This window comes from Heptranchias perlo, chromosome 30 (assembly GCF_035084215.1).
Source record: "Heptranchias perlo isolate sHepPer1 chromosome 30, sHepPer1.hap1, whole genome shotgun sequence".
NCBI lineage: Eukaryota > Metazoa > Chordata > Chondrichthyes > Hexanchiformes > Hexanchidae > Heptranchias > Heptranchias perlo.
In genome coordinates, this window is record NC_090354.1 from 9,617,325 (window position 1) to 9,631,035 (window position 13,711).

Here is a 13,711-nt window from a genome sequence, read left to right on the forward strand (position 1 = left end):
TGGAACCATTCTAGTAAATCTTTTCTGCACCCTTTTTAAGGCCTTCACATCCTTCCTAAAGTGCGGTGCCCACAATTGGATGCAATATTCCAGTTGTGACCGAACCAGTGTTTTACAAAGGTTCAACGTAACTTCCTTGCTTTTGTATTCTATGCCTCTACTTTTAAAGTCCAGGATCCCGTATGCTTTTTTAATCGCTTTCCCAACCTGTCCTGCCACCTACAAAGATTTGTGCACATATACCCCCAGATCTCCCTGTTCCTGCACCCCCTTTAGAATTGTACCATTTAGTTTATTTTGCCTCTCCACATTCTTCCTGCCAAAATGTATCACTTCGTACTTCTCTGTGTTAAATTTTACCTGCCATGTGTCCGTCCATGCCACCAGCCTGTCTGTGTCGTCTTGAAGTCTATCATTATCCTCCTCACTGTTTACTACAGTGTTTTGTGTCATTTGCAGATCTTAAAATTGTGCCCTTTACACCCAAGTCCAAGTCATTAATATATATCAAAAAAATCAGTGGTCCTAGTACCAACCCCTGGGGAACACCACTGTATACCTTCCTCCAGTCCGAAAAACAACCATTCACCACTACTGTCTGGTTCCTTGTTACTGACTGACAACCATTGCTCCATTACGTAACAAATTAATAGGAATCCAGTTTTAGCCAGAACAGTTTTGCACAGGGATCACGCAACAATCACTGAAGACTCTCAGGGCCGAGTTTATGAATGTTCACCACAGGCCGTGCACATCATGAAGTCGAGGGCAGCGCACCGGTGACTTCCCCAATATGTGCGGCCAGTGGACAAAGTTCCTCACCAGTAGCACGCACTCATAAAACCAACTCTAACAAGACAAAAAGAAAAAACTGCAGTTGCTGGAGAGAAAGAAAGACTGGCATTTATAAAGTGCCTTATCACATCTCTCAGAGTGCATCACATCCATGAATTAGTTTGAAATACAATGGGGTAGATCTTGACTTTGTGCGATAGTGCAAAGATACCCTGCTGGGTATTTCTAGCGTGTTCGGTTTTTACTTAAGCTTCTGACTTGTTCGCACGACAGTGAATGGGATCTTAACTTCCACAGTGAGAGATTGCTGTCAGAATGAGCTCTTTCTAATGGACATTCTTTTGGGCTTTCGACTCTGACTTGAAAGCAACATTATCTGGTTGGCATTGGGATTCATTCAAACAGCAGTACAGGTGCCTTCGATTCTCAATCACTTGTTTAATGAGTCTCATTATTCCAATTGACATGAGATGGAATTTGTTCTGTAAAACCTTTAATTAACAACTGTTTCCTGTGAAGTGCCATTACCATTGCAAATATTTATTAAGATAAGTCTGTGAACCTGATGTCACGATTTTTTAATTGTATCGTGAGCACCCTGCCCGCGATTTACTGCCCCTTGAAATCAATGGGTGGAAAACTGGAGGCAACAAACGGGCGGATTTTCTGATCTGCACTGGTGGTGGGTGAGGCTCCTTACCTCCAGCACGTCCTCAGAATATTATCCCCATTATGTGGTGGGTTGTAGCCTGTTATACCGTATAGGTAAAGGACCGGAGCCCCAAAATTTTACATAGAGTGGGGCTCTTGGTATTAATCCAGCTCCCTCCTGCTGTCCTCGCTGTGATCAGGTAGCTTAGCACAGAGCAGAGATTAAACCTGGGTTTGATCCTGCTCTGTATAGATCAGTAACACACCAAGAGGTGTCAGAAGTGGCTCAGTGGGTTGCACTCTCACCTTTGAGATCAGAAGGTTGAGGGTTCAAGTCCCACTCCAGGGACTTGAGTACATAACCCAGGCTGACACTCCAGTGCAGTATTGAGGAAGTGCTGTACTGTCAAAGGTGTTGTCTTTCAGATGCGATATTAAATCCAAGGCCCTGTCAGCTGGATTTAAAAGGTCCTGTGGCACTATTTGAAGAAGAGCAGGGGAGTTCTCCCTGGTGTCCTGGCCAATATTTATCTCTCAACCAACATAGCTAAGACAGATTATCTGGTCATTTATCTCATTGCCGTTTGTGGGATCTTGCTGTGCACAAATTAGCTGAGTTTCCTACATTACAGTAAAAGTAATTCATTGGCTGTAAAGCGCTTTGGGACGTCCTGAGGTTGTGAAAGACGCTATATACATGGAGGTTCTTTCTTTACCTGCGAAGCCACCGAGGAAGCGGAATTTATGAACACACATTTGAACATCACTGTATAACTGCGATGTGCATTTTCTTCATTTCACTGTGTGCCTCTGTTGTGTTCTGATTCTTCGTGTGTTTATCTTTCAGGGTACATTCCCAGCTATCTGGAGAAGGATGAACCCTGTGTAGTTTGCAGTGATAAGGCGACAGGGTACCATTACCGCTGCATCACATGCGAGGGCTGTAAGGTGAGGACGGAGGCAAATAAACACCATTTTACTCTGCTGAATATATGGTAATGTTTTACTCATTTGTAACAAGAGTGCAGAATGTGTATTTTTTTCAAAAAGATTTGCATTTTTCCCTATTCACCCCCCACCGTCCTGTCACTCAGCACATCCCAGAGATTCTTCGTCTGTATAGCTCAGTAACATGCCACGCCATGTATTTGCCCACCTTTCGTTCTGAAGGCGGTGACTAATACAACAGATGCAATTCCTTGTATGTCAACAGTGCTCTGGTGCCTCACGTAAGTGAGTGTTCTTCAAACAGGAATCTCGGCAATGAGTGTCAATGTGTATTTCAGTCTTGTGGGGTGGGGGGATGTCAGGTTGACGGTGTGGCTTTTGACTTGCTGGCCTGTATTGATCTTTCCCAGACGTCATGGAAGGTCCATGGTCAGAAATCAAAAGCCGTGTTGCCACTGTTAAAACAACTGCCTGTGCAATTTATCTGTTGCCACTGGTAGACAAAGGATTCTCAGGGCTATTTCCAAAGTATAAATTCAATGTGATATTCAGGTGAGACCTGTTACACACAATCCACTCCACAGGATAAGTGAAGGGAATTCTACACCAATACTTCCATTTGATCACAAGTCTGTATAACCCAAGGGCAGCATTAGTTTCGGAGATTGCGGAGTGTTAATCAGGGGGGTGGAGTATGGACTGTTATAGGCCTGCTCTCACCAGACCAGATGCCAAAGATGAAAAGAGTATAAGCAATTAGTTAAACCCTGGAGCTCAGTTTCCCTGGTGGTGTAGTGAATAAAGTCAGTGGAGAAACGAACCACACAGACCAGTTCCCAGGTTCAGTCTCAGACCTGAGCCAGGGCAGCATTAGGGACATTACAAATTGGTCTAGGTAGGGAAAAAAATAAACCATCTTATTCTGCTTTGTAATGTACAGCATCTGAGAATCTCACAGACTGTACATGACTGATAGGAACAGTTATAACATAAGGGAGGGGTAACTATTTGAAACCGGCATGGACTCGATGGGCCGAATGGCCTCCTTCCGTGCTGTAACCTTTCTATGATTAGTAATTGGTGAACTTGCGACAAATAGTAAAATCGGAGAGATTTCCTAAAGAGTAAAGATTTGCCACTTCAAGATAGCTTTTAATATAAGTGGCATTTCTGAGAAGATGTATCTTTTAATCCGAGAAACATGGCAAGTACAACTCGTTAACACTGATACTCTACAAACATAGGAACAGGAGAGGCCATTCAGCCTGTTCCGCCATTCAGTTAGATCATGGCTGATCTGTATCTTAACTCCATCTACCTGGCTTGGTTCCATAACCCTTGCCTAACAAGTCATTCAGTCTGACTGTAATTTGCTTCGTGATTATCGTAGTGGAAGGAAGGCTGAACTATAGCATTACAGAAATTAAAATAGTAACATCGGGGAGATTGGAATCAAAGCCACAGCACAAATTACTTGTAGAAAGGAATAGCAAAACTGCAGAGCACAACAGAAATTATAGAACTCAAATTACAAACCCAATTATCTTCACTGAATGACATATCGGAAAATGTGGAACCTGATGCTAATTAATCACCAATTTACTTGGATACACCGAAATGATAGGCTGCTTTTTTGAGCATACTAATTACACAAGGAATCGCACAAATTGAGTCATTAAAATTTTAAAAACAAAATTAATCTAATGGCATTTACAGAAACAATTTGGGGAAATTGAATCAGTAATATAACCAGAGAAGTCACTCCGCTGTCTGAGTTAGGCCGTCAGTGCAAATAATGCATGGCCCAGACTCCAAATCTTGCTGCAGTGAGTGGAATATGGAGTCTCATGAAACCCATGACAACCCTCCCTCCTCCCCTGATGTTTCTTAAATTGAAACTTGGGGTTAGTGAGACTTTGTTACTGGACAGAGAATTCAGTTTTTTAAAAATCTGGAAATAAAAAGCTGGTATCAGTAAAAGTGACCATGAAGCTGTTGGATTGTCATAAAAACCCAGCTGGTTCACTAATGTCCTTTAATGGAAATAAAAATCGGGAGAGATGTCAAACGGGCTGCCGATTCACTAACACCCGTTTTACACTTCTGCACAAAGTCAAAATCTCCCCGCCCCCCCACCCCCCATAACTTTTCCTTGGGCTGCCGAGTTACAGATATCTCCGTACTTAAACTTTTCTCTTTCTCTGTTTTTAGGGGTTCTTCAGGAGAACAATCCAGAAAAATCTGCACCCTGCCTATTCCTGTAAATATGACGGCTGCTGCGTGATCGACAAAATCACCAGGAACCAATGCCAGCTCTGCCGATTCAAGAAATGTACCGCCGTCGGCATGGCGATGGACCGTAAGAGCCTTTGTTTTCATATTTCTGGCTTTTCGTGTTGTGGTCTTGTTGTTTATACCTCGAGCGAGATGAAGGTGGGATATATTCTAACTTTCATTCAGTGAACAAGTTCACCAGCCCAGTTTTGATGGGTAATCCTTCTCACACCTCCAGCCAACTTTACCCTTTCTTTTTCTTTCTACCACAAGGAGTAGTTGAGGTGAGTAGCAAAGATGCATTTAAGGAAAAGCTAGATAAGCGCATGAGGAAGAAAGGAATAGAAAGTTATGCTGAAAGGGTTAGATGAAGAGGGGAGGGAGGAAGCTCGTGTGGAGCATAAACACCGGCATAGACCAGTTGGGCCGAATGACCTGTTTCTGTGCTGTACATTCTCTGTAATTTCTCTCTCTCTCGCTCTCTGTCGTGACTGTTCTCTTTCATCAATATTGTCGTGTCCAGTGTTCATCAGAATTTTGCAAAAAGCTGTCCTACACGTGCTTCCTCCTTCCTACAACCTCACCGTATTGAAATTAGCTCACCACACAGTCTCCTACTGTAACTCATTCTTTCCCAGAAGCTCAAAACTGCGGAACTCCTTATCTCCCTTAGTCATCCCTTCTTCTTCCAGCCTACAGATCTTTAAAATCTAAGCTTGGTGTCACGTAATCTCTACTTCTCAATTAATTTCATTCACCTCATCTTCTGTCCTATTTCTTTTATTAACCTTGGTGTTGTCCTTCATTATGGGTCTGGGCCTTCAGTAGGTTACTTACGCTTTTAAATGAAGGGTGTACCATGGGTCAGACGAGAAGCAGAGTTTCCCCTTGCAGCTTCCAGGAAGCCCCTTTCCCTCTCAGCCCCTCCCCTCCCCCCCCCCCCCCCCAAAAATAAGTACTGCATCACCAGTTTCATTTCCTGTGATTTCATTGGTAAGGGAAGGGTTAATCAGACTGTCCTGAAGTCTGCTAATGTTATACTGCTGTTGACTTCTCTTTACATTGTCCTAAGATTAACCTTTAGCTTTTGTCTGTTGGGCGGGGAAGTTTAAGTCAATTTAGATGCAGTGGCCACTGGACTGTTGAACTAAGACTGACCTTAAAGCAATGGTCAGTTTAGTCACTTCAGTAAACCAGTGCGTACTGCAGAGAAGTTTAATCAGTTGATAACAAGTGCAGAAAAAAACTGTTAGTTAAAACGTCTGGGTTGACTGGTACGAAATGTTACTGAATCAAATCCAGACTCATAATTAAAAGTTTCACTTGGTGGAATAGCAATTATATGTAACAATAGTGAAACTGTCGATGAATGGGGAGTTGTATTGGTCTATGGAACAAAGCTCTCGTTGAAACTAAAATTATTGATAAGGGACAAACTCATTCAAATTCTCCATATGTGGAGTTATATTATGTAATGCAGAATTGTGGCGATTGTCACGTGGAAGGAGTAAGAGAAATGTATAAAAATTGGCTGTTCGTAATGAGTATTTGGATTTGATAAGGTCTTACTCAGCCTGTATTCCGAGATCAGAACTGTAACATGTTTGAGTCCCTCAAATAAACCCACAAGGTTTTATTGTAAGTAGTGTTTTTTCAGTGTATGTTTAAGTAGTGTATACTTAATAAATCTGTGACACCTGATATTCAATGTTTACAAACCCTATTGATTTGAGGGGTAATTTATAAGTAAAAGCACACCTATCCTCTCTAACAGTATGACCACTCACAGGAGATGTTTCAGTGTCAAACCTGTTAAAATTCAGCCTTATTTGTGATGTTGAGTTGATTATGGGGACTGGGTGGCGCAGTACTTTATTGTTTTAGTCCTCTCTATTTTTCTCTTTCCGACCAGCTGTCAGCTCTAAATTACAACATTTTTCCTGGCATGAACATGTCGGTTGCACTTCATCCAACATCTGTGTTGAATTTGGGCTGAGCCCAAGACTTATCAGCCAGACGTTCTATCAAAGCTCCTTCATAACTGGCTAGCTATGGGCAAGAACAGAGCTAAAAGATAAATACTGAGGAGTGGGGAAGATATTACAGCATGTTCATCCCCTACCTGGACTGAATCCATCTTACCTCACCTCCCTCACATAAGGATTTGGGAATGGCACCATTTTAAAAGGCCTTCACCAGATGGCCTGAACACAGAATATCGAATGTACATTGAGGAAAAATCCACCAGGATTCCTGCTCCTGATCACTTTCCTGCTGGATGAGGACAGAATTGACCTCAGCTCCTATGTTCCCACCAGTCAATAGCCTGCGCAAACTCAACATCGAGGATCATATGTGAACGATGGCAACTTAGGCTAGGTACCAGAGGGTGGCCAACACCTCTGTGACCCTCCCTCTCCATGAGTTGGCGACTTCAGGAGAGGAAGGGAGAAATGAGGGGAATAAGTAATCGTATCCTTCGATGGCTGAGCAAATTTAACCCATGAGTTGCTGAACCCTTTAGACCAGGAAGGTCATAGACCAGTCCCCGATTTCCGCTAATCTCAGCTAGGGTGGCGGTAGGGGCATTATAGTTGGTTTCAACGTCCAGCATTAGAGCTCGGAAAATTGGTCAGGGTTCCTGCTCCTGATCACTATCCAGTGATCCTGGCTGGATGTGCACAGATGTGGGCATCAGGTGAGGACGTGGTCAGGCTTGGCTATGTTGTCGTTCTAATCGAATAGCCTATCGACTTACCGTAACGACTTGTGCGGAAATAATGATCATTTGGCTGAGATCGTGGTGTCTGTGGAACTGTATCTCAGTATGGAGTCAACGCCTTCCGGAGAGGGGAGGAAAGTGGTGAGAAAAGAAGGAGAAACAAATTATAATTTGTTAAAACATCGTGCCTTAACCTGGAGCCTTTTATTTCCTCCTTTTTGAGTTTTTTTTTCCGACGATGATTTCAAAATTACGCAGCTGTGGAAAACTCTTCTCCAGTGATTCCTTTTCCCCTCGGCTTTGCAAAGATATTCCTGTACAATTCCCTCACTGTGGACGGTCCCCCCCACCTTACCCTCTTTGATAGATGTTTTCACACTACGACATTGTACAGCCACCAGTGAACACCTTGAGTCATTCACATCAGTGCCACAGGCCCCCATCGCTGGGCCTGGCATGGACCAGCCCACTGTCTCATATCAAATCGTGGGGCGGGGAAATCTTTAAGCTTGTGTACCTCACCGACCCCATTTACCATCAATCACATGTTTCACTCAAACTCCCCCCCGCTGATACAGAATCATAGAAAGGTTCCAGCGCGGAAGGTTACACCATCGAGTCCGTGCCGGTGGCAGAATTCACTCGGAAAATAGCTAGATACCCACTCAAGTTAAATTGGAATCATTTGTACTATTCCTGCATTAAGTCATAAATAAGGCCCTGCTCTTCCTATCCTGGCAACAATGGCGACTAGAATTTTGTCCTCGCTTCTTGGTCAATGAAGATAAAATTCTGCCCTATTGTTTCAGTCTAGATTCTGTGATTCAATAAAAGTCACGGAGACATCACAGAACTGCCAAAAAGCAGCTTCATTCCAAATGGTTGGTGGTGTAAATGGAACTGCTGCTCCGCTAGAAATCAATTTTGGAATTCGCTCCATGTTGCTGATATAATATATTTTATACCCAGAACAAGTTAAACAAACGGAGGAGTGGTGGGGCAGTAGAAGAGGGCATTAGGGCTCCTACTTGCTGTGCTACAGACTGGTAGACCACAGGCCTCTGTCTGTGGTTTTCCACATGGCGAATTCCTGATCTCGGCCATTTGGCCACAAGGAGGCACTGAGAAGAGGGGAGATTTCTCCTCCTCAACGAGAAGCCCAGTCTTGTGCTCCTCCTGGAGCCTCGTCATGGAGCCGTTTTGAAGGAGTACCGAGAGCAAGCTGCTGGCCAGGCTTTTTGCCCAGAGAGAGGGCAACACAAAGAAACAGGAATGAAAATAGTACCAGAAATAAGGGAGATGAGGTCAAAGTGGATGATTTCAACCCAAATAATGGCGTACTCAATTAGTTATTGTATAAAGAAGGGTTTGAATGGACATCCCAATGGCTCAGAGATATCTCTGGCCCTGATTTTTACCCGGAGACGGAAACAGAGTGTGCAAGGGCAGTAGCGGGCGAGGAGGGCGGTAGCAGGTGAGGAGGATGATAGTGGGCGAGGAGGGCGTTAGTAGGTGGCGAGGGCGCTGGCGGGCGAGGAGGGCACTGGCAGGCAAGGAGGGGGTTGGTGGGTGAGGAGGGCGTTGCGGGTGGCGAGGGCAGTGATGGGCGTTAGCGGGCGAGGAGAGCGTTAGCGGGCGAGGGGGGTGTTAGCAGGCGGCGAGGGCCTTAGCGGGTGGCGAGGCCGCAACATCGGGCGACGTGGAAGCCCACCCGATTTTAATGACCAGGCGTGCGGCCCACCTGCATGACTCAATTTCCTGGCCACTACATAAAGGCTCAGTCCACCTCTGCAAGGGTGGGGGTGGGGGCGGGCTGAGGGATAGGAGTTTGTTGACTGAGGAAAGAGGAATTTAAAACTTGTTGACATGGCTGCGAAGAGAGGGACAGTGGTCCCCAGGTTCTCAGATACTTCCCTGGAAGCTATGGCCGGGTGCAGCGAGGGCCAGGAGGGATGTGCTGTTGACACCTGATGCCACCACGAAAGGCAGCCTGGATAGAGGTGGCAGAGGAAGTTAGCAGCAGGAGCATCATGCCAAGGTCCCGGATCCAGTGTGGGAAACGGTTCAATGACCTGACGAGAAAAATAAATAGGAAAGTAAGTTTTCGTATTCTGAGCTTCTAGTAAATACCCTGACTCCAATTACAGTTTCTGTATGATGGATGAGGATCATGTCGAAACGTCAGGCCCTCAATAAGTTGACTCACTTTAACATGTATTTGAAGCCCTGCTTGTGAAAGTGTGAGGCCACCCGCTCCCCCCCGATAGGTCCACCCCTCTCGTTCTGTGGCGTGATCTCTCTTCGTGACTCCCTTGAGGTTTCACACTGAGGTAAAGATTGAAATGTGAATTTGTCTGCAGGCCAGCTGTTGCTTGGCAGATGTGATCGCATTAGTTAGCTGCAAAAACAAACGAGTGAAATGACACTCGGCGCATATAAATGCCCTATTGCCGGATGCTGTGGAGATCCTGGCTTGGAAATGGCTCAATATACTGATGTGTTATAATCATATCAAGAAATGTCTGAATTCAATTCTATTTAAAATCCACCCAGGGAAAGCAGCAGCAATTTTATCACCTTTAGATTTGAGCGCCTGAGCACAAGCCAAGCACTTAATGCACTTACAAATCCTTAAACCAACAGAGCGGCTGGATGACACAGTGCAGTGTACTGCCAGGCCCACTCTCTCATGTATATTCTTTGGACCAACTGTGACTGTAAAAGAATGCTCATGGGCAAGAAGGTCCTAAAGAGATGTGGAAATCCTCGGAAAAGCACGGGGACTTGAAAAATCTACGTTTACCATTCATTTCCATTGGTCCTGATTGTGGGACTCTATAGGGTGAATTTTGTGATGCAGAGCTCCCAGTGTGGAGTCTCTCTGGTCGGGAGCACGGGCCTCAGTCTCAGGTCCAGAGAGTCTGTGCATCCGACTCACAGCACTCCAAAATTCAGCAAAGCAAAAGCTTTCAAAATGTTTTTGAGGTGGTGCTGCTGACAGGCGCCATTATACCGACAAATACCTCGTGACGGCATGGTGACCAGTCCCACACAGAAGCTCACAATTGGGGCAGGGCCTCTTCTCCCGTAGCACCGCTCACCCATGTGATGGATGACTTGGCCTTTAGGAATTGGCTTCTTAAAAGGAAGTAGCACATTTGGTCTAAAGGTTTTCTTTTTTTTATTTGTCTTGTTGCCTAACCTTATGTGCACTTTCATTGGGTGCATTACTTGTTGCTATGTGGGCCTGGTTTTATTGCACTGTAAGGATTTTGGTTCCAGCTATTCTCTCACAACAGCAGCCCTCTCATACTAACTGGTCATTAATAATAGATGGTGAGGGTGAGCAACCTATTCAACCATGGAGTCAATCCCCATCATGTCCTTACCTGACATCCACAGTGTTCAATTCCCAGCGGTGCTCACTGGATGCCATTCAGCAGTGGAAACCTTGGCCGTATGTTTTTTTTTCCTTCCCAAACCCAAATCGGCAGCACCATCTCAAAAACACTTCGAAAGTTTTTACTTTGCTGAATTTTGGAGTGCCGTGAATCAGATGCACAAACCCTCTGGGATTGACACTGCGACCCGTGCTCCCAACCAGAGAGGCTCCATGCTGGGAGCACCGCATCACACAATTCACCCTATAGACTCCTGTAACCAAGACCTAGGGTTCTCAAATTTAACGGTGATAACACTACTGCTGCTAAGGCCAGTCGTAACTACCCAATTCATGCTTGGCTGACATCAGGTAACTCAGCACAGATCAGGGATTGAGCTACATCTCAGAATAGCTGCTGTGGAGCCATTGGGGAGCTCTGCTTTATTATTGGTTATTAAAATGTTTTGGTGTTTCTCCTTGTATCATTGTCGATGTGGGCCTGCACTGGGCTCCCTGGATATGCCGGGTGGCTGTCGAGAGGGACTGACTGTGAGTTGGTTTTTCCTTCCTAACTAGTGGTGTTGGACGACAGCAAGCGCATCGCGAAGAGGAAGCTGATCGAAGAGAACAGAGAGAAGCGACGGAGAGAGGATGTGGTGAAGAACATGCAGAACAGGCCCGAGCCCACCACCGAGGAATGGGAACTAATCAGGGTTGTTACGGAAGCGCATATGATGACCAACGCGCAGGGTAGCCACTGGAAGCAGAAACGGAAATTTCTGGTAAATGCTTAATATCCATAATTGCACCAATGTTAAGAACAGTGCTGCTTTCCTTGTCTTATTCTCGGGCGTCTTAGATTTCCTGGGCCCAGCGAATACATGAAAAATGGGGTGGGCTCCATTATAGCAGTGAGCTCCTCCTCCTCTCCCGATTTTCCTGTATTCGCTGTGCCCAGGCAGTCAAGTAGCCCCAGGTGCAGGGCCTGGAGAGCACAGCTCGAGGACAAAATTGCCTGTACGGCACTATTTCCAAAGCCGCCCATACTCAATGGACACCTGGGGCTGCTAAGGAATCAAGTGCAAAAGTTCACGTGAAGGGCAAAGTAAGAGGATTAAGTGAACAGTTTTAAGGCCATTTCAACATCGATTATTTTAATTTTGTTTTTTCCTGCTGCCACTTAGGCTTTCATTAGCTGTAGTGGGAATTTCTCCGCTGCCTATATTTCTTTCCTTCCGGCTCCATTAGTGCTTCCCCAATCAGAATATCCATGTAGGTGAGGTTTTTGGAGAGGGTAATCAAAGATCAGCATAGGGATTGCAGACAGTTCTCGCTGCATCGGATATGTTCAGTGCCCACCTGGTGAAATTATCACCTACCCTTCTGTGGACACTGGTACTTATACTTATCTTGATGGAGGCTCCAACTCTCAAGCTAGGTTGCAATTGCAGGCATGACAGCATAGATACACATGAGGGCCTGACTTAACCATTATGCTGAGATGGTTCTTCAAAGACTTCTCAATCACATGTCATTCTTTAGAAAGAAAGACTTGCAATTATATAGCACCTTTCATGACCTCATGGATGTCCCAAAGTGCTTTACAGCCATTGAAGTACAGTCACTGTTGTAATGTTGGAAACACAGCAGCCAATTTGTACACAGCCAAGGTCCCACAAACAGCAATGTGATAATGACTAGATAATTTGTTTTAGAGGTGTTGGTTGAGGGATAAACGTTGGCCAGGACACCAGGGAGAACGCCTCTGCTCTTCTTCGAATAGTGCCATGGGATCTTTTTACATCCACCTGAGAGGGCAGACGGGGCCTCGGTTTAACATCTCATCCAGCACTCCCTCAGTCCTGCATTGGAATGCCAGCCTAGATTATGTGCACAAGTTCCTGGAGTGGGACTTGAACCTACAACTTTCTGACTGAGAGGTAAGAGTGCTACCCACTGAGCCACAGCTGACTTAAACTGTTATGCTGGATGGTTGTTCAAAGGCTTCCCAATCACAGATGTCATTCCTTTACATGGTACTGGATGAAACATGACCTGTGAGAGTGATTACCAACCAACAAAATCCGATTGCGCACACCTGCCAATATGTCACCAACCATTATTTGCTGGCGTTACCTCGCGACACCTGCGGGAAAGTGTCTTCACAGGATCTGGGTCAACAACAACAACTTGCATTTATATAACACCTCTAACCTAGTAAAACGTCCCAAGGCACAGCAGGAGATATTAGGACAGGTGACCAAAAGCTTGGTCAAAGAGGTAGGTTTTAAGGAGCGTCTTAAAGGAGGAGAGAGAGGTCGACCTGCAATCCAAGTGCAGAACTGTGCCATCTACTGTAAGGAAACTGCTACTAACATTCACCACAGGAGTAGCACAGCCACCAGCAGTATCAGTCATCTGTCATCTCAAGCCGGCCTCCACCTCCTTCCAGCCATGCTTCAATGGTGACTTATGGAGATAGGGCTGTAGAGTAACAAGAAGAGCCAAGCTCTTCACAATCACCTCATGCAGCACCACCTCCACTAAACCAGCCATCAGACGGTGGTCAGACGCTGGGCTGCTCTGCCCCTTGCCTGCAGATTCGTGCCTACACCTTGGGTTCTCTTTCCCTCCATTTTTACCAGTCGTTTCTTAACTCTGACCCACTTCAACCTTGTTACGGTCTGTCCGTGGCATCGAGATGCTCTTTGAGCTTTTCCCAAGGCTGTAAGAATTTATGCCCCCCTAGTCTGCCAGGTCTCTTTAATTGTCGGTATCCCTTTAAATTTCACCTGCACACAACTACCCACACCCACCATTTGGCCTCCCTGTACCTGTCCAAATCTGCGCTTATAGCTGTGACGAAATGTGCAAATGACAGACCCATAAAAATTACTACTTTATCATTCTGGCAACATTTGCATCAGTTGTTAACCATT

At 45.3% G+C, this 13,711-nt stretch overlaps 1 protein-coding gene across 3 annotated transcripts in view; it reads left to right on the plus strand.

Moving 5' to 3' along the window:
• Positions 1–13,711, plus strand: part of LOC137299885 (thyroid hormone receptor alpha) — a 256,341-nt gene that overhangs the window by 223,537 nt on the left and 19,093 nt on the right. For all 3 annotated transcript variants that reach the window (XM_067968857.1, XM_067968858.1, XM_067968859.1), the window contains 3 exons: positions 2,294–2,394; positions 4,606–4,753; positions 11,349–11,554. In XM_067968857.1, the coding sequence (XP_067824958.1) occupies positions 2,294–2,394; positions 4,606–4,753; positions 11,349–11,554 (455 nt within the window). The remainder of the gene's footprint in view (positions 1–2,293; positions 2,395–4,605; positions 4,754–11,348; positions 11,555–13,711) is intronic.